Source organism: Grampus griseus (assembly GCF_964374135.1).
Source record: "Grampus griseus genome assembly, chromosome: 12".
Classification (NCBI taxonomy): domain Eukaryota; kingdom Metazoa; phylum Chordata; class Mammalia; order Artiodactyla; family Delphinidae; genus Grampus; species Grampus griseus.
In genome coordinates, this window is record NC_139006.1 from 5,718,489 (window position 1) to 5,735,973 (window position 17,485).

The 17,485-nt window shown below is 61.1% G+C and overlaps 1 protein-coding gene across 22 annotated transcripts in view; it reads left to right on the top strand.

Moving 5' to 3' along the window:
- NCOR2 (nuclear receptor corepressor 2) overlaps positions 1-17,485 on the top strand; it is a 222,235-nt gene that overhangs the window by 161,757 nt on the left and 42,993 nt on the right. For 18 of the 22 annotated variants that reach the window (XM_082667549.1, XM_082667548.1, XM_082667559.1 and 15 more), the window contains 4 exons: positions 3,697-3,839; positions 11,437-11,584; positions 15,300-15,350; positions 16,476-17,103. In XM_082667549.1, coding sequence (XP_082523675.1) covers positions 3,697-3,839; positions 11,437-11,584; positions 15,300-15,350; positions 16,476-17,103 — 970 coding nt within the window. The remainder of the gene's footprint in view (positions 1-3,696; positions 3,840-11,436; positions 11,585-15,299; positions 15,351-16,475; positions 17,104-17,485) is intronic. The other 4 variants (XM_082667561.1, XM_082667541.1, XM_082667552.1 and 1 more) reach the window with 1 other exon arrangement.

Sequence of the window (17,485 nt, forward strand, 5' to 3'; positions counted from 1 at the left end):
TCCAGCCCATCCAGACCTCCAGAGCCCCCCACGAAGGGCCTGGCCACCATAGCAGCATCAGGCTGGGAGGGGGGCAGACCACAGGTGGAACCAGCGCAGGGGGAATGACAGCGGAAGAAGCTGTTTGCTCCCGGCTGCCGGGGTGGAGAAGCTCTGTTTTTCTGAACCCTCATCTGTTCTTACCGCTGCTGACGCCGCCACCGCCACGGATGGGGAGAGAGGGAGGGGGAAGCCAGTGCCAAGTTGGCCCGCCCCTTCCGAACCTGGGCTTCTGCCACACTCCCCCGCCCCTCCCGCGAGCCTCCGTCTGGAGGTCACATTCAGCCCTGACGCGTCTCGCTGGGTCAGGCAGCAGGAAGATCGGACGAGCCCTGGCGCGTAGCGAGGCTGCCGGGCGCTGCTGCCCGAGAGGCTCTGGGGTCTTTGGATTCTGCCCCGCGGGGGCGTCGGGGGTCCGGGGGCTGAGCGCCCGCGCTGGGCACATTGGTGCCCAGAGGAGCCGCTGACACTGTGCTCCCTGGTGACGCCTGGCACAGCCAACACCTTCCCGCCGCCCGCCCGCATCGGCGAAGGGCACCTCGCACACCCGCAGCTGGGTCGGGGGGGACGGCTCAGGGGTGGCAGCGCCGGAGGAGCCCTGGGCCACCACGGCGCGCAGCACGGAGCCGCTTCCCCGCCCTCCTCGGAGCCAGCCTCCGCCTGCCGCCCTCCCACCGCCCGGCCCCTCCCTCCTCCCTCCCTCCCTCCCTCGCGCCGTTGGACGAGAAGGATGTGAGGCCGAGCTGAGCCGCCAGCAGACGCCAGCCAGAAGCCTTGCGGAGCCGGCACCAGGGCCGCCCAGCCTCCCGCCTCCCAGCCCGCGGCTCCCAGCTCCGAGCCCTGGAGCATCCTCCAAGCCGTATGTTTCCGGAAAACTTGGCGGAGGGGGAGACGCAGATGAGAGGATGTGAGTGAGTGGCTCCGGGGAGGGGACTGGGATGGGGGGGGACTTTGGGCCACAGTGACAGGGACCCCAGGGGAGACAGGGACCCCAGGGCGGAGGACTCGGGAGTTCTATACTCCCCCAGCCACTTTCTCCTGGTGCCCCTTCCCTTGCCTCTCAGGCTGTCGGCTGGGGCTCTCCTGGAAAGAGGTCTGTGCTTGGGGCGAATCTTGGGGGTCTTGGTTGGCGCTTGCTCAGAGGTGCTCTCTCCAGGTAGAGGGGTGTCGGCGGGGGGGTGGGGGGGGCTTGCAGCTGGGTCTGGTCCATGTGGTCTCCGAGGCATGGAGGGGTCTAAAGTGCATCTCCCTGTGCCTGGCACCCTCAGTCTGGGGTTCCCGGGACCAGAACCAGAACCGGAAGGAAGCTCGTGCCCGTCCACTCCCACCCCAGGGACCCTAGCCAGCAATGCTAGGACATTCACCCCAGCCCTTCACGCAGCAGCTGAAGAAACTGAGGCCCAGAGAGCAGAGGGGATGGCGGAGACCACACAGCACGTTCTTGGCGGGGCTCCTGGACAGCTCAGTCCAGCACTCCTTCGAGAGCAGCTTTCGGGAAGGCCCGGGTGACCCCTCCACCCCGGCTCCTGCTTCTGCCACCAGTGGAGTTAAGTAGGACCCCAACCCCCCAGCCAGCTCCAAGCGCCCTCCTTATTTATGTGTTGAGTCTGTAAATGTCAACCTCGCTGAGGTTCGTACCCACCCCCCGCTCCGGGCCCTCGTCGCCCCCCCCCCCGCACCCCACATACCTACCCCTCAGAAGGCCCAGATGGGAGACCCGCCCTCTCCCTCCCGGGGTTCCGGCCCAGCGTGTTTGCCTGGGCTCTCTTGGCCCCGGCTGCGGAAATATAAATAAACGCGTCCCCGTCGTCCTCCGCCAGGTCCTGTGGAAGCGGCAGCTGCTGCGGGCGCAGGCGGAGGGAAAGGTCAGGGGGCTGGGTTACACTTGATCCCACGCCCCAGCCCTCCCCTCCGTGCCTGTCCTTGAGGAACCCTGAGGAGCTGCCCTGGGGCCATGTGGCCCCGTGGCCTCCGCAGGGGAGCAGGTGGCCTGTCAGTCTAGCACCCCACCCCCCAGGGCCCCGAGGCTCCAGGGCAGACAACCTGGGTCCCACGTCCCCTGGGCCCCTTGGCCCACCCCACAAGCTGTGAGCTCCTCTGACCCCTGGAGCCTCGGTTTCCCCCGTCCTGCGGACGGGAAAACAGCCGTGGCCTCAACAGCAGGGAGGAGAGGGAACCAAGTCTGCAGGGCTCTGCAAACTCCAGGTTGCTCGGCCGTGTGACCTGGTGGTTTGTTGATGCTGTTTTCGCTGCCGTTTTATTTCTGTGCGAGCCTTGTATGTAGCAAGCCGCCGGCACATGTTTGAATGAATGGATGGATGGATGGATGGATGGATGAATGAATGAAAGAAAATACCGCCACACAGACTGTCCGCCCCTTACGCTCCCGCGCCCCTGAGAAACACCCGTCGTGGCCCTCCCCGCTTGCAGCTTGATTTGATGCAAGAAAAACAGCCTCAAACTTCTTTATGGGAGATCTTTCGCTAGTCCTTATGAGTCTAGCTCTGGGGCTCAGAGGCCGCTATGTTCCCAGCACCGTGACTCAGGCTTCACGCCTGCTGCCCTCTGGGGGCCCAGTCCTGCCCCGCAGTCCCCGGAGGCCGGAGCCTCCCATCTGCCCCTTCTGCAGCCGTCAGGAAGGGGGCAGGCCCTACCTGCTCGGGCTGACCTGGCCACACAAGGCGCGCTGCCTGGAGATGCAAGGCATAGAAACGCAGAGGCGCTGGCCTGTGCGAGGCGTGTGCTGGGAGCGCTGCGGACAGACGGGCTGAGACTCGGGGCTGGCTTCCAGGGGAGCTGGGGGAATGATGTTTCTGCAGAGCCTGGTGTCTGTGGCATTGAGAACGGCAGAGGGCTTGGAGGTGCAGCTCTGGCCTGAGTTTGTGGGGATGGAGGGAACTTTCTCTGCCCTAGGTGAATTTGGGATGGGGTCTACCAATTCCTGGGCGTTTCTCCCCACATCAGGAATCTGTGAGGCTGTGTGAGAAGCTCATGGAGATGGGGGGGTTGTGATTTGGGGGGGCAAGTCCACTCCCAGACCCTGAACCACGCCTGGTGGGCCCCGAGTCCAGGGTGGGCCTTTAGGCGTCCACGGGGAGCTCTGGGTTCTGGGTGTGCCCCAGTTAACCTGGGCGCGGAGGATCCTGGGCCAGCTCACCCCAAGCCGGACTCCACCCTCCCAGCCCTGCTCACACGTTCCTTCCTTTCTCTGGCCTGGTGCGGCCGGAAAACAGCCCGTCTCCCGAGGCCTCGTCTGCAGCTGCGAGCGAGTGTCAGTGCCGGGTCAAGACAGCCAGGGGAGGAGGAGAGGTGGGGCCCCGGGCGGGGTCTGCGCCCCAGACCTCAGCCCTCAGCCCCCGGAACCCTTGACAGTGGCCTCAGCAGGGGTACCCCCAGGGCTGCACCCACCTGCCCCTCCAGTTCCTAGAGCCCAGGCTGTCCCATGCAGCCCGGGGAGCCCAGGCCTCCCACACCCTTCTGGTGTCCCCCACCCCAGCCATCTCTTTCCGGAAACCCTGGACCCGTGCCGTGAGCCTGAGCCCCGGGATCAGGGCTGCTTTCGCCCAGGGCTCTGTCTGCCCTCCAGGCTGTGGGTACGGGCCCCCGCTGCCTGTCCAGCCCTCTGCCGCCCCTCACCTGCCGCCCTCCCCTGCACAGGTCTCCTGGAACACGGCCGGAACTGGTCGGCCATCGCCCGGATGGTGGGCTCCAAGACGGTGTCCCAGTGTAAGAACTTCTACTTCAACTACAAGAAGAGGCAGAACCTGGATGAGATCCTGCAGCAGCACAAGCTGAAGATGGTGAGTGTCGCCACTCCCACCCCGCCACTGCCCTGTGCATCCCAGCCAGACCTGTGGGCCAGACCTGCAGCCCGGGAGCCTGGGTGGGGAGGGGTCTGACGCCAGCTCTCTTGCCCAGGTCTCAGCTCCTCGAGCTTCCCGCTCCGTGGTCCCCCGGAAATGCTGCAGGGGTGGGTCCCTGCCGTAAGCATCCCTCCTGGGTACTGCGATGCGCAGGCCCACCTCTGCCTCCCCACCTCCACCCCCCAGCACTCCTCGGTCAGACACCTCTGAGGGCCCGTAGTGCCTCTGAGGGCTCAGGGCAGGGAGGAAGGAGCTCGGTGGGCCAGGCACTGACTCCCCAGGGACTCAGGGCTGTCAGCGCGTTGGAATGAAGACCCCGAGGCAGAGGAGCATCTCCCGCATCTAAGTCAGCATCTCCCGCACTCCATTTGAACCCACAGTCTTAGGGCCACCCCGGGGGAGGAGTGGGCAGGTCAGGCAGCAGCCGGCCCAGCCCTGGCCTCCAGGGGATTGAGAAGAGGCACGGACCTTCCCTCCTCCAGGAGCACAGACGGGGCAGGCTCGCCTCACTGAGCCCGTAAATGGTCTCCACGGAGAGGCCGCTTCCTCCGCAGCTGTTACTGGGAAGCGAGGGCCATTTGGGGGTGGCTTGCTTTTTTCCTTTTCCTTTCCTTTTCTCTCCCTCCCTCCCTTCCTTCTTTCCTTCCTCCCTCCCTCCCCCCTTCCTTCCCTCCTTCCTTCTCTGTCTCTTTTTCTCTCTCTCTTTCTCTCTCTCTCTCTCTTTCCCTCCCTCCCTCCATCCCCCTCCCTTCCCCCTTTTGGGCACGCTTGTGACATGCCAAGCATTGTCACCATTTCAGCTCTGGGGAAACTGAGGCTCAGCCAGGCTCATGAACAGCTGGCTTGGGCTTTGCACCCACAGCTGCATGGCCTGAGGACGCGCGCTTCTAATCGGCGGGCTGCGTATTTCCTTGTAGATAGGAAGGTACAAGAGGGGGGCGCACAGCTCTCCACCCTCCCCGCTCCCCCTGATTGGGCTGCTTGTGCTGGGTTTAAAGTATGTGCACCCTGTCCTGGGAGGCTGAGTTGCTCCCCCATGGAGCCCTCCTTGGTCCAGAGAGGACGAGCAGGCTGCCGAGGTCACACGGCATGGCAGGCGGGCCAGGGACAGGATCACCCTCTCTGAACGCTCCTTGAGCACTGTGCAGAATTTGGGGGCACCCCTCCCCAGCTCCCCACCCCCACCCCAAGCATCCTAGGCCAGAGGGGGACGCTGTGCCATGGCCCTGTGGTCAGGGCTGAGGCTGGCCGCCAGGTCTCCTTCAGCTAGGCCCCTGCCTGTGCCCGTTCCCCGTGGTGTCTGCTTAGGCTGTGCCTCTTGCCCCTTCCCCGCCTGCTGTGCAGTTGGTTCCCGGTGCTCCCTGAGCTTCAGGCAGGGCCCCCTGAAACACAGGGAGCTCTGCTTTTTTCTAGAGCTTTCAGGACTCTGGTTTCGGCAGGGTGGAAGGCTCAGTGAGGGCCAAGGCCAAGGAGCGCCTGTCCGTAACGCTTGCTGAGATCCCGCAGCGCAGATAGGATCCAGCTCTGTGATGGTGGTGCTGGCCGTGGTGGTGGTTGGATGGGGGCGGGATGTCGGCCTCTACACACCAACTCAGGATTAACTGGGCTGGGAGTGCGGCCCTGAGCATCGCCCCAGGGACAGAGGGATCTTCCTGCTTCATCCCCTTCTCCCTCTGACCTGTCCTCCCTGCCTCTCCCCTCCCCCCATTCCCTGCTCAGCCCAGCCCAGCCCAGCCCAGCCGGTGCCCACACACCAGCCCGCTTCGCCCAGGCTGTTGGGTTACAGGTATCTCCTCTCACAGCCTACTAGCCCCCACCTCACTTTCCAGGTTTCCTTGGGGCACGGCCCTGCTGCGCCCCTGGGTGCCCCGAAACTTGAGAGGGTGGGTTGGGGAAACAGATTCCAGCCAGGTGGATGGTGCAGCCTGGGCTCCAGGGCGAAAGTGGGGTCAAGCGCCAGCTTCATGACTTGGCACCTGTGTGACCTCGGGCAGTGGCTGTACCCCGTGAGCCTCAGTTTCCTCATCTGTAAAGTGGGAGAATGATAGCCTTTACCCCGAGAACTCAGGTGAAGAGCAAATGAGTTACCACATGTAAAGGACTGAGTGCCTGCCAGAGGGGGGCGCTCCATGGGGGTTAGCTGCGCTAACTACTGGTAGTAGTATCAGTATCATCATTATTTTATTTTAAAGCCACTGACCCCATTCTTCTCAGGGGCATTCAAGGTGCTCTCTTGAATAATGTGTGCAGAAACAGCCAGGGTGGGGACTGTGGGCCCAAGACACCCAGGTTCAAATCCAGATTCTGCCACTTCCTAGCTGTGTGACCTTGGGCAAGTGGCTTGGCCTCTCTGTGCCTCAGTTTCCCCACTTCTGAAATGGGGATAATTCCCACCTCAAAGAGCTGTTGTGGGAATGATTCGAGTGAATGGGTGTGAAGTGCTTAGAACTGGGCCTGGCACGTCGCGAGTGCTACTAAGAGCCATAGTGGCATCATTGGTAGCAGAGGTGGTGGCATCAGTAGTGATGTGCCCATGGCCGCCAGATGCCTGGCGGCTTGGGTGCCGTGTCTCCCTTGGTTGTTAACTGGGTGTAGAGTATGCCTGCTCCTGGATTGCCTGAGCGATTGATTAGTCGATGGATTGATTCATTCACTCGCTCATTCAAAGAGGCAGCCGAGCACGATGGTATGGAGTAGGGCTCTGGGCTAGAGGGCTCACACCCCAGCTCTGTGGCCTCCTGGCTGTCGCCCGCAGGTTCGTGGCCTCAGCACTCAGCCTCAGCTGCCTCCTCTGTAAAAGGAGGTAAGACCCAGACCCACTCATAGGGTTGCTGTGAGCAGCAGAGGCTGCCAGCCCCGGCCCTCGGTCTGTGCTCAGTAAGTGTTGGGCGTTATCCTTATCACACACTCAGCCAGCCTTTACTGAGCGCCTACTATATGCCAGGGAAGCAATGGCAGGTGCCCCGGGTATACGTGTGGGTGGGGTTTCCTGCTGGGCAGGGGAGCTGGGTCTTTCTTTAATGGACAGCGGGAGCCATTGAAGGTTTGTGAGCTGAGGGGTGACCCAGCGTGGGCCGGGCTCGGGGTGGATTGTGCTGGTCTGAGTGAAGTGTAGCCAAAGCTGATAGAGACGGTCGTCCTCCTTGTCCCCAGACTCTGAACATGCCGGTGGCTGGGCAGCAACGCTGGTGGGCCGGGGAGGGGGCGTGAACAGCAGGGGTACCCCGAGGCCCAGGTTGGGCCCCTCCCCCAGACCCCCGAGGTCGCCACCATTGGCCCGTCCTCAGGTGAAGATGCTGAGGACAGGAGGGAGACACCGCAGAGGGGGTTTGAACCCAAGTCTGTGGGGGCCCCTGGCTTCCCTTCCTGGACCCGTACCTGTATTACTGGACATGGCTCCCACAGAACTCTGCAGAGGCTCGTCCTGCTGGGAAGCAGGGGACCAGAAGGTGGGGGCCAGTGGGCCGTGTTCTGAGGCCAGCAAACAGGGGAGCCTTGCTTGTCACTTGTGGACGAGAAAGGGCTGTTGGGGAGAGTGGGACGGGTTCTCGTTCCCTGCTGACAGCGAACGAGCGGACTTAAGTTGAAGGCTGCGGAGAAAGCTCAGTGAGGGATGGGGGGCCCGTCAGCCTGGGTCCGTCAGTCCTTACAGTGGACACCCATGGTGCCTGGGTGAGTTCCCTGTCACTGGAGAATGCAAGCAGTCCTCACAAGATGCTGTCCCACACCCTCCAGACCCTGGGAGGGAGACAGGTCCTGGTGATTCCTGCTGGCCGGGCCCCGTCTGGAGCTCAGGAAGGCACGTCACCCTCGGCCAGTGGAGGAAGCAGTGGGGGAAGCAGAGGGTCAGCGGGTGTCCCCTCCTGCCTTGCACCAGGCCTGGCCTGAGCGTGGCTATGGGCGACGTCAGCAGGAAGCAGGATCGGGCGGGCAGGCGGAGCGCGTCCCAGCGTTATGTAACATTTGGCACCAGTGACTTCTCCAAGGTTTTCCCTCCCCCTCCTAATGACCGAAGGTTACCCTTTTCTCCCATCTGTGAATCCAGGCTCTCGGGCTCAGCTTCCATGTTTCTCTGTCTCTGTCCATCTCAGCCCAGGCCCCGCCTTGCCTTGTTTTCCTCTGTTGCCTCTTCCATCTGAGGCTGCACAGGCCTGCAGAGAGAGATGGTCAGACAGGGAGGTACTTGAACCTGACCTGCATTGAAGTCTGGGCTTCTTGACCCACGAGCTGTGTGATCTTGGGCAAGTGTCTCTGCCTCTCTGGGCCAGTGTCTTTGTCTATCAGGTTCATGCATCTAAATTAGTAGTTACAGAGTGTCTCTTCTGTGCCAGGCGCTGTTCCAGGTGTCCTGGGAATACAGCTGAGAACAGACAAAAGATGCCTGCCCTTGAGTTAATTGTAGTTCTAGAGACAAATTAACTCACAGATAATTTCAGATTGTGGTCTGAAGATAGATGAGGGATAGTAGTAGAAAGTGATTGATGGGGAATGAGATTAGCTGATTTTGACAGGGTAATCAGGGAGGACCTCCCTGAGGAGGTGATGTATGAGCAAAGCCCTGATGGAAGTGGGTACGTGAGTCATGTGGGTGTCTGGGAGAAGGCTGTCCAGCCAGAGAAGTGACGAGTGCAAAGGCCCTGTGCCCGGGGCATTGTAAGCCCATTTGCACAAGAAGGGCAGTGTGTTTGTAACAGACCAAGGAGGGTGAGCGAGTTAGAGAGCTGGGCGGGGTTCAGATCTATATCGCACTGGACTGTGTGGAGTGGGGAAGACTTGGGTTTTATATCAAGAGGTTCCGGGAGCGTCTGCAGAGTTCGAGGTAGAGAGTGGCATGCTCTGATTCGCAGAGTAGATGTGCAGATCCAGTGAATTAATAAGTAAAGAATGCTTGGCCCATAGTAGGTGCTTAACAGACGTCAGCTGTAACTACCAATACTACTATCGCCAGCATCTCCTGTTCCATACACATGCCCCGATCTTGAGGTTCGGGGCCACGTGTGGAAGGGTTTGGTATGATTCCTGGGACACTAAGTCCCAGCCTCTGAAACCCAGAGCCGGGGGGATTCTGGTGTTGACATCATACTCACCCCACTTGGCCTGAGGTGGCCTGGGCTGCTGGCTCAGAGAGACCTCAGGTTCCCAGCAGGACGTGCATCCCAGCCAGGCCCATAGGAGCCCCCGTTCCCTGCGAGGCTCCGAGCATCCCCCCACCCCCCGGGCAGCCAGTCGCCTGCCTCACCCAGCTCCAGCACTCGAGTGAGTCCCTGTCTGCTAAAGATAGATTGGGGAAGAAGGGGGATCCCTCAGCTGCACCCACAAACCCACAGGCCACACAACTTTCTCATGCCCCCGCGAGCTCCAGCGGGGGGCCCTCCGGGAGAAGCTCGGGGTTTGGGACCGGGGTGCGCCAGCCCCCAGAGGCAGGCGGATGGTGGAGCTGGGCGTTCCCACAGTGGTCCCGTGGACATTCGGCAGGGTGGGGCTGTGGTCCTGGCCGAGTGCTGGTGACGGAAACCGTGACTAACGGGCAAACAGACGTTTCCCTCTTCCTCCCCGAATTCTGAGCGGCTGCACCCCGAGGTCCCCCGTTTGCTCAGGAAGAAGGCAGGACAGGAAGTGATCCCACCCCCCAGGCAGGGCCTGGGGACCCCTGAGGCTTGCGCCCAGCCCTGCGGGGTGAGGGGCCAGGCTGGGCAGGGCCGGCTGGCGCCTGGAGGTGATGGAGCATCTGCCCGAGGGCGGGCTGTGCTGTGTTTTCACTCACGCACGGTGATGGTGGCTTTCTCCTGGGGGCCGGGGGATTGGCGGAGGGGAGGTGCGTTAGTTTCCTGTTTCCTGTAACAAGGCACCACAGACTGGTACAGGAACGTATCCTCTTGCAATCCTGGAGGCTGAGAGTCTGAAATCAAGGTGTCAACAGGGCTCCGCTTCTTCCGAAGGCTCCAGGGGAGGCTCCTGCCCTGCGCTCCCCGCTTCTGGGGGTCCCAGCTTCTGGGGGTGGCCTGCAATCCTTGACGTTCCTTGTCTTGGGGGTGCATCCCTCCCCTGGGTGCCTCTGTGTCCAAATTTCCCTCTTCTTCTAGGAACACCAGTCATTTTGGATTTAGGGTCCACCCTAATCTAATATGAACTCATCCTAATTACATCTGCAAAGAGCTCATTTCTAAGAAGGGTCACATCCTGAGGTTCGGGTGGACGTGAACTCTGGGAGGAACCGAGTCAGCCCAGTGTGAGGGCCTTCGCTGGGAGCTGCTGGCATGTCTGGGAGCGTTTAGGTTCCATCTCCTTCCTCAGGGACCCCAAAGGGCTCAGGCTGCGACCCCTCCCGTCACACCAGCTGTACTGGGGCGGGTCTCCTCTTAGGGACCAGTCCACTCCCCTGGGAGCCCCTGGTCACCTCGGACCCCCAGCACACTCTGCCTCCACATATACCCCGACTCTGCCGACCGTGTGTTCAAGCCCTGGACGCTGCCCATTCAGTCACTCAGTAAGTCAATCCACACTTTCTGGCTGGCTCAGCATGGGGCTAAAGAGACACCCTTCTGGAACCCCCGGCCCAGTGCGGTGCAAAGACGGGAGCTGTTAAGGAGGAGTGATGATGAGCTGGGGGTAGGTGCCTGGCCCCATGCGTGGGGAGCAGGGCTTCTGGGGCCTGGGGGAGGCGTGGAAGGAAGTGAAGGGCTGCTCAGCGAAGGCCTTCTTTCTGTTCCTTGAACCACCCAGCTGGTTCCACCTCTGGGCCTCTGTACTTGCAGTTCCTTCCACCTGGACCACTCATCCAGAGCCTTGCCTGGCCAGCTTCTTCTCACGACTCAGACCTCAGCTCAGATGTCACCTCCTCCGAGAAGCCTTTTCCTTGCCCCGCCCTTGCATTCTCACCCCACCCTGTCTGTCCCTCTCAGCAGCCATGCCCCCACCTCTGAGTCGTCTTTTTAATTGATGTGTTGATTGCTCATCTCCCCGACTAGGTGGCCTGTGGGGCAGGGACCCTGTCTCCTCATTCGTCGTGTATTCTCAGCCCCTGGGGTGCCGTGTAAAGGCTGGTGGGGTGAAATGACATGCTGCCCAAGCTAGCCTGTCCCCCGGGGCTCAGCTGGGGACAGATGAGGCTGCAAGGAAAAGCTTCATTCATTCATTCTCTTCAATGTACTGACCGTGCCTGGCAGTGTGTCCTCCAGAGGGTGTGGTCACTGCTCTGGCTAGGACAGCTGGCAGGGCTGGAGCGATCATGGGGGGCTTCCAGGCAGAGGCAGTCCTTCCTCATCTGTTCCGGAAGGATGTCTGGGCAGCCTATAGGCCAGGTTGCGCCCCAGGTGTATCTGGGGCATGATGGAAGAATGAAGCTCTGGGTAAAAATAACCACTGGCATGTCTGGCCGTGCAGTGGGGCACGAGGGGGGAAGGGCACCCTCAAGACCACGTGGATGGGATCACTGTCCCTTGCAGCTGTGGCAGGCCTCCGGCACCAGGAGTCCCCGGGCTGACAGCCCAGGCCCTTGCCCTGGCCCTGACCAACTGCTATCCCTGTGCCCTAGGAGAAGGAGAGGAACGCACGGAGGAAGAAGAAGAAAGCACCAGCTGCTGCCAGTGAGGAGGCTGCCTTCCCGCCCGTGGTGGAGGATGAGGAGATGGAGGCGTCAGGCGTGAGCGGGAACGAGGAGGAGATGGCGGAGGAGGCAGAAGGTGAGGGTGGGCGGTGGGAGCTGACCTCTCCCAGCAATGCCTGGGTGCTACCGGGAAGGAGCCTGGACGCCCCAAGAGGAGAGCATGGTGGCGATGGTGGTGGTGGCGATGGTGGTGATGGTGATGGTGATGATGATGATGGTGGTGGTGATGATGGTGATGGTGGTGATGGTGGTGATGATGATGGTGGTGATGGTGATGATGATGGTGATGGTGATGATGATGGTGATGGTGGTGATGATGATGGTGGCGATGATGGTGATGGTGATGGTGGTGATGGTGGTGATGGTGATGATGGTGACGGTGGTGGTGATGGTGATGGTGATGGTGATGATGATGATGGTGATGGTGGTGATGATGGTGGTGGTGGTGATGATGGTGATGGTGGTGGTGATGATGGTGATGGTGGTGGTGATGATGGTGATGGTGGTGGTGATGGTGGTGATGATGGTGATGGTGGTGGTGATGATGGTGGTGATGATGATGGTGGTGATGGTGGTGATGATGGTGATGATGGTGGTGATGGTGGTGGTGATGATGATGGTGGTGGTGATGACGGTGAAAATGACAGTGATAATGATGGTGACAGTGGCAACAATAATAATGGTAATCGGCATCTCTGCGCCCACAGGACACTTGTCCATTCAATCCTCCTGACCCCTGTGAGTTCAGTCTTGTGCTTGGTGACCTTACACGTCCAGGTCACATCCAGCTCTGGTGACGCCTATGACCTTGCCCAGCACCTCTGGTGTCACATTTTAGAAAAAGAAAGTTTATTTTTGAAAATGGTTTTTTTTTAATTTTTTTAACCACACTGTGCTGCATGCGGGATCTTAGTTCCCCGACCAGGAATCGAACCCGCGCCCACTGCAGTGGAAGTGCAGAGTCTTAACCACTGGATGGCCGGGGAAGTCCCTGAAAATAGTTTTTTGACCTGAAATATTATTTTACAAGTTGACTAGTATAAGTACAGCCAATACCGTTGGTCGGTAAGTATTCAGAAGTGATATAATTAGGCTTCATTTTACTCCCGAGTGCCTCGATTTGGATGATAAACTGCACAGCCCCCGCTTTCTGTCAGTGGGCGCTGAGGCTCAGGGCAGTTACTCCAGGCACCCCAGGTATCACACAGATGCATCGTCTACCCTGATCTTAGATGAATTCTCCCACCAGGTGAGGGCTGCTAGAGAGAGCGAGAATCAGTCATTTAAATTGCACCGGCCGTTTGGCCCACTTCTCAAAAGGGGGATTTCTGACTGCACGAGATGGTGGCCTAACTTCAGAGCCCGGCCCCCACGTAAACTGCGTCTCCGCTGTGTAATCAGTGTTTGTAAACTCGGGAGTTACACCAGGCTGCCCGACACCAGGCTTGCACCCCTGGTCACTGATCAGTCTGCCTTTGGCCCCCGCCCCCTCTCCCTTTTCCTTGGTCTACACCAGTCCTCAAGGCATGACACCCCTGAAGACCCCAACCCCCGCGTAGCTGAATGTCTCTGCCTCTCCTTCCGCCATCTCCCCGGCCAGAGCTCCCCAGCGGGGCCTCAAGTTCTTGGTGAAGGGAACCTTTTCTCCTCCTGTCCGTGCCAGGGTTCCTTCCTGTCCCTCCTATCTGCCTGTCTCTGCATTTAAACTCCCTAACTTCTGCCAGCGTGTGAGGAAAGTGTGAATCACCCCCTGGCTCCGTGAACAAGACATGCAAATAAACTCAGGCTATACCAGCCCGCAGTGTATTCACCAGCCTGAATCCTGCTTCCTGGTTGAAAATGGAGAATCAAGCCATTTGGTTATTACTGTCTTACCCTGGGGATGGACCTTGGGGGGTGAGTCTGGCCTCCTTGCCAGCCTTGGGTCTTTCTGGCCCGAGTTGACCAGAGGCCTGACCAGTGTCTGATGGGAGGCTCCAGACCCCTCTGCTCTGTGCATTCTGGGTCTTGTGTCTGTAGCCAGGAAAAGGGAGCCTAGGGAGCAGAAACCCAATCCCCTCATTAAATATCCATCCGGGCAGGAGGCAGGCTTGGTGGGAAAGTTAGAGGAAGCCAGTCTTCGGCTCAGCATTAAAAGCAGAACAGGCGCTGCCCAGTAAGAGAACTGTGCGGTGGTGAGCTCCCTGTCACTTGTAGGGTTCACACAGTCTATCGAGGATGGGGAGAGAGGCATTCTCTGCTGGGTAGTGGGGCGGGGGTGCTGATCTGGCTGAATCCAAGGCTTCTGTGACCACCTGATGGCTCTGTGCACATCAAGGAGGCAGTTTAGAAGATCCTGCCCAAAGGCACAGGGTGATGTTCCCATCTTACAGATGAGGAAACCAAGGCCCAGGGAGAGGAGAATCACTCACATGGGGTGTCACGTAGCTGGTGGACTTGGAATCTGCCAGTCCAGCCGGCATTCGCTGCGTAACTCTGTCCCTGTGACCAGGATAGGGGAAGTGAGGTAGGTTCTGGGTTAGGGCCTGAGGTCACCACGATGGAACCTTCTGGAATACCCCGCCAGCCCCAACTGCACTGCAGACCCCTCCCTGCACGGGGCAGGCAGCAAGTGCCTTGTCGTATCTAGGGGGGAGGTGAATCCAGGGGAGGGAGGAGTGATCCATTTGGCCCCGTAGTGTCCCTAGTAAAGATTGTGGTCATAAGAGCAACAGCCTTGAGTTATTTCCTTTAATTGTCACAACAGGCCAGTGGGTGCTGTCATCACCCCATTTTACAGATGAGGTCACTGAGGCACAGAGAGGTTACCCGAGGTAACCAGTTGGCCTGTTTGGGGACCAGGATTCAAACTTGTCTGGAGTGCTGATTCTCAGGCCCCACCTGGACCTACTGAGTGAGAAACGTTTTGGGCGTGGGCCCAGCCATGTGAGTCTTCATGGCCCTCAGGCTCTCTCGGGTCTGAGAACCCCTGACAGAGACAGACAAGCCTCTGGGTAAGGGAGAGAGCCAGGCGTGAACCGCCCTCTTTGTAGATGAGCACACGGACTCTGGGGCGAAACCACGTATCCAGGGGACCTCAGCGCTGGCCCCCTCCATCCTGTGGTCTGATGACGTGAAAGGAGGGACTGACATTGCCGGAGTCAGAAGGCAGGGGCAGGAACGGGTGGTTAGGGACACAGGATGTTGGGGTCAACCCCCTCCTGCCTCCACGCAGTATGGCCTGGGGCAAGTGACTCAACCTCTCTGTTTTCTCATCTGAAAAGGAGAATGGTGATCACCGCCAACTTAGAGGTTATTGAGGGTGAGATGAGTCGTGTGTGTGAAGAGCTTTGCCCGGAGCCCAGCACCCACCGAGCGAGCCCTGTGTTGCTCCTGTTGGGATTATTATTTCTGGAAGGGATGGCCTTTGCTCTGAGCCTTAAAGTGGGAGAGGCCGGAGGTCTGGAGGCAGTGAAAGCTGAGGGAGGCGTTTGTGCAGGGCACCAGCAACCCCTGCTGACCCGACTCTGCGTCTGAGGGGTGAGACGGGGCTGGGCAGCCCCAAGGGCCTCTCCCCCAGCCCTGCCCACCTCTGAGGCCAGCACCTCCCACCCCAGGACCCTGGAGCCAGTGACTTGTCCAAGGGCACCCAGGAGTGTTCAGGGGTGAGGGCTCTTGGGACAGGGCTGTAGGTCCTCCTGCTGCCTGCTGGGCCCTGGGCCCCTTTCCCAGCCCTGCCTGGCCACCCAACCTCCCACCCCACCTGCTGCTCATGTCACCTCGCTTCTAACCCTTCTCTCACTTCCTTCCAGCCTTACACGCCTCTGGGAACGAGGTACCCAGAGGGGAATGCAGTGGCCCAGGTACGAATGTGGCCAGCTGGCCGTTGGGGGCGGGGGTAGGGCCTGACCAGGGCGGGGGGCATCCCAAGGGGGCCTTTTCTCTATGAGGGGCCCCACCTCTGTGAGCACGTCTCTGCCTGTGAGCACCACCATTTGTGCTGCCGCCACCTCTGTGCCCCCTCCTCCGCGCAGTGTCTCTTCCCCATGCCATTCCCAGGCTCAGTCGTGCAGATTAGTGTGCTGGCTTGACTGCTTGGTTGATTTTTCATTAGTGTGTTCACCTGCGACGCTTACCCAGTTTGATTTCCCCAACAGGAAGTGGGGAGGAGGGGGGTTTCGGATGTGCCCATTTTGTAGAAAATGGGGAAAATTGAAACCCAGGAAGTGACAGGAGCGGTTGTTAAAGCCCAAAGAGCCAGGCCTGCCTGGAGCTGAGGTCCCCTCTCCCTTCACCTGTATGCACGTTCAGTCATTCGATCGATACGTATTGTGCCCCTGCTGTGTACCAGCCCTGTGGGAAATGGCTGGGGGATGCAGTCGGTGTGGACCCTTTCCCCGGGGGCTCCTTCGAGTTCACTGGCCCATTTTATGTCATCGTGTTATGATGACAGCAGGGGTGATAACGACAGCAGACAGTTACCAGGTGTCACCCTGTGCTGTCACAGCCCCTGTGGGGTGGGAACTGTTCTCCCCACCCTACAGATGGGGAAAGCAAGGCTGGGAGGCCACCGGTGTTACCACGGCCAGGCCACCAGCCGGGGCAGAACCAGGGTTTGCAGCCCAGATGAGAAAAAGGAGACCCCAAAACAAAGGCCTGCAGCCCTGGCCGCCCCCAGCCTGACTCTGTGGGGTGCGGGCCGCCCACCGGGGGGTTGGAAGTTAACAGGTTGCTGGGCTCCTGGGTCAGCAGGTGGAGAGGGCGGCCAGAGGAGGACAGGGCACTGGGAGGGGCCGGCGGGGGCGCTGCCCAGGCGTGTGGGAGCCTTAGGGCTGCGTGGTGTCAAGCGATGGGGTCACAGCGCCCTGAGCTCCTGCCTGGAGCCAGGGCGTGCAGTCGGGGCTGTCGGGGGGCCGTGGGGAGGGCCGGGCCTGCCTCCACCCTGAGCCCCCGGCACCGCTCACTCCATCTTCACTGTCCCCGCACAGCCACCGTCAACAACAGCTCCGACACCGAGAGCATCCCGTCGCCCCGCACCGAGGCCGCCAAGGACACCGCGCAGAGCGGGCCCAAGCCCCCGCCCACCCCGGGCGCCGATGCGCCACCTCCTGAGCCCCCCAGCCCGCCTCCCGAGGACGCCCCGGCCCCCAGCGAGCCCACCCCGGCCCCCGAAGCCGCCTGCCCACCCACGACCCCGCCGGCGCCCGCCTCACCTGCCGCGGCCCCTGCTGTGGTGCCCAAGGAGGAGAAGGAGGAAGAGGCCGCAGCCGCCCCCTCGGCTGAAGAGGGAGAGGAGCAGAAGCCCCCTGCGGCCCAAGAGCTGGCAGCTGACGTGGGCAAGACAGAGGAGCCCGGCGAGGCGGCCCCCTCGGAGCCCATCAAGAGCGAGCGCGAGGAGGAGGCCGCCGAGGAGGGGCCCGACAAGGCCAAGGGGGGCGCGGAGGCCGCAGCCGAGGCCACGCCCGAGGGGGCGCCCAAGGTGGAGAAGAAGGAGGGCGGCGGCCCTGGGGGCAAAGGCCCCGCGGCCAAGGGCTCGAGCGCCCCCCAGGACAGCGACTCCAGCGCCACCTGCAGTGCCGACGAGGTCGACGAGCCCGAGGGCGGCGACAAGAACAGGTGAGTGGGCTGCCCGGCTGGCGGCTTGGCCGGCTGGCGGCTTCGTCGTCTCCCTCTGTGGGCTGCCCGGCTGGTGGCTCCGTCGTCTCCCTCCGTACACGCTTACTGATCGCCATCTGTGTACCGAGACGGCAGCGCATGAGGCCACGTCCACGCCTGCCCTCGGAGGGAGGGGAGGCCGCCACTGAGTGGTCCGGACGCAGGAGCTCCGTGGTGGGAGAGGGCAGCGTCGGGGGCTTGGTCCCCCTCAGCGGTGGCCTCTGAGCTGAGCCCGGACGGGGAAGGAGGAGCCACAGGGAGGGCCAGGGGACGGCGTGCTGGGCAGCGTGGGTTAGCGTCCAGAGCCGCCGCCGCAGAGGACCGCCCCCCAGTCAGAGCGTGG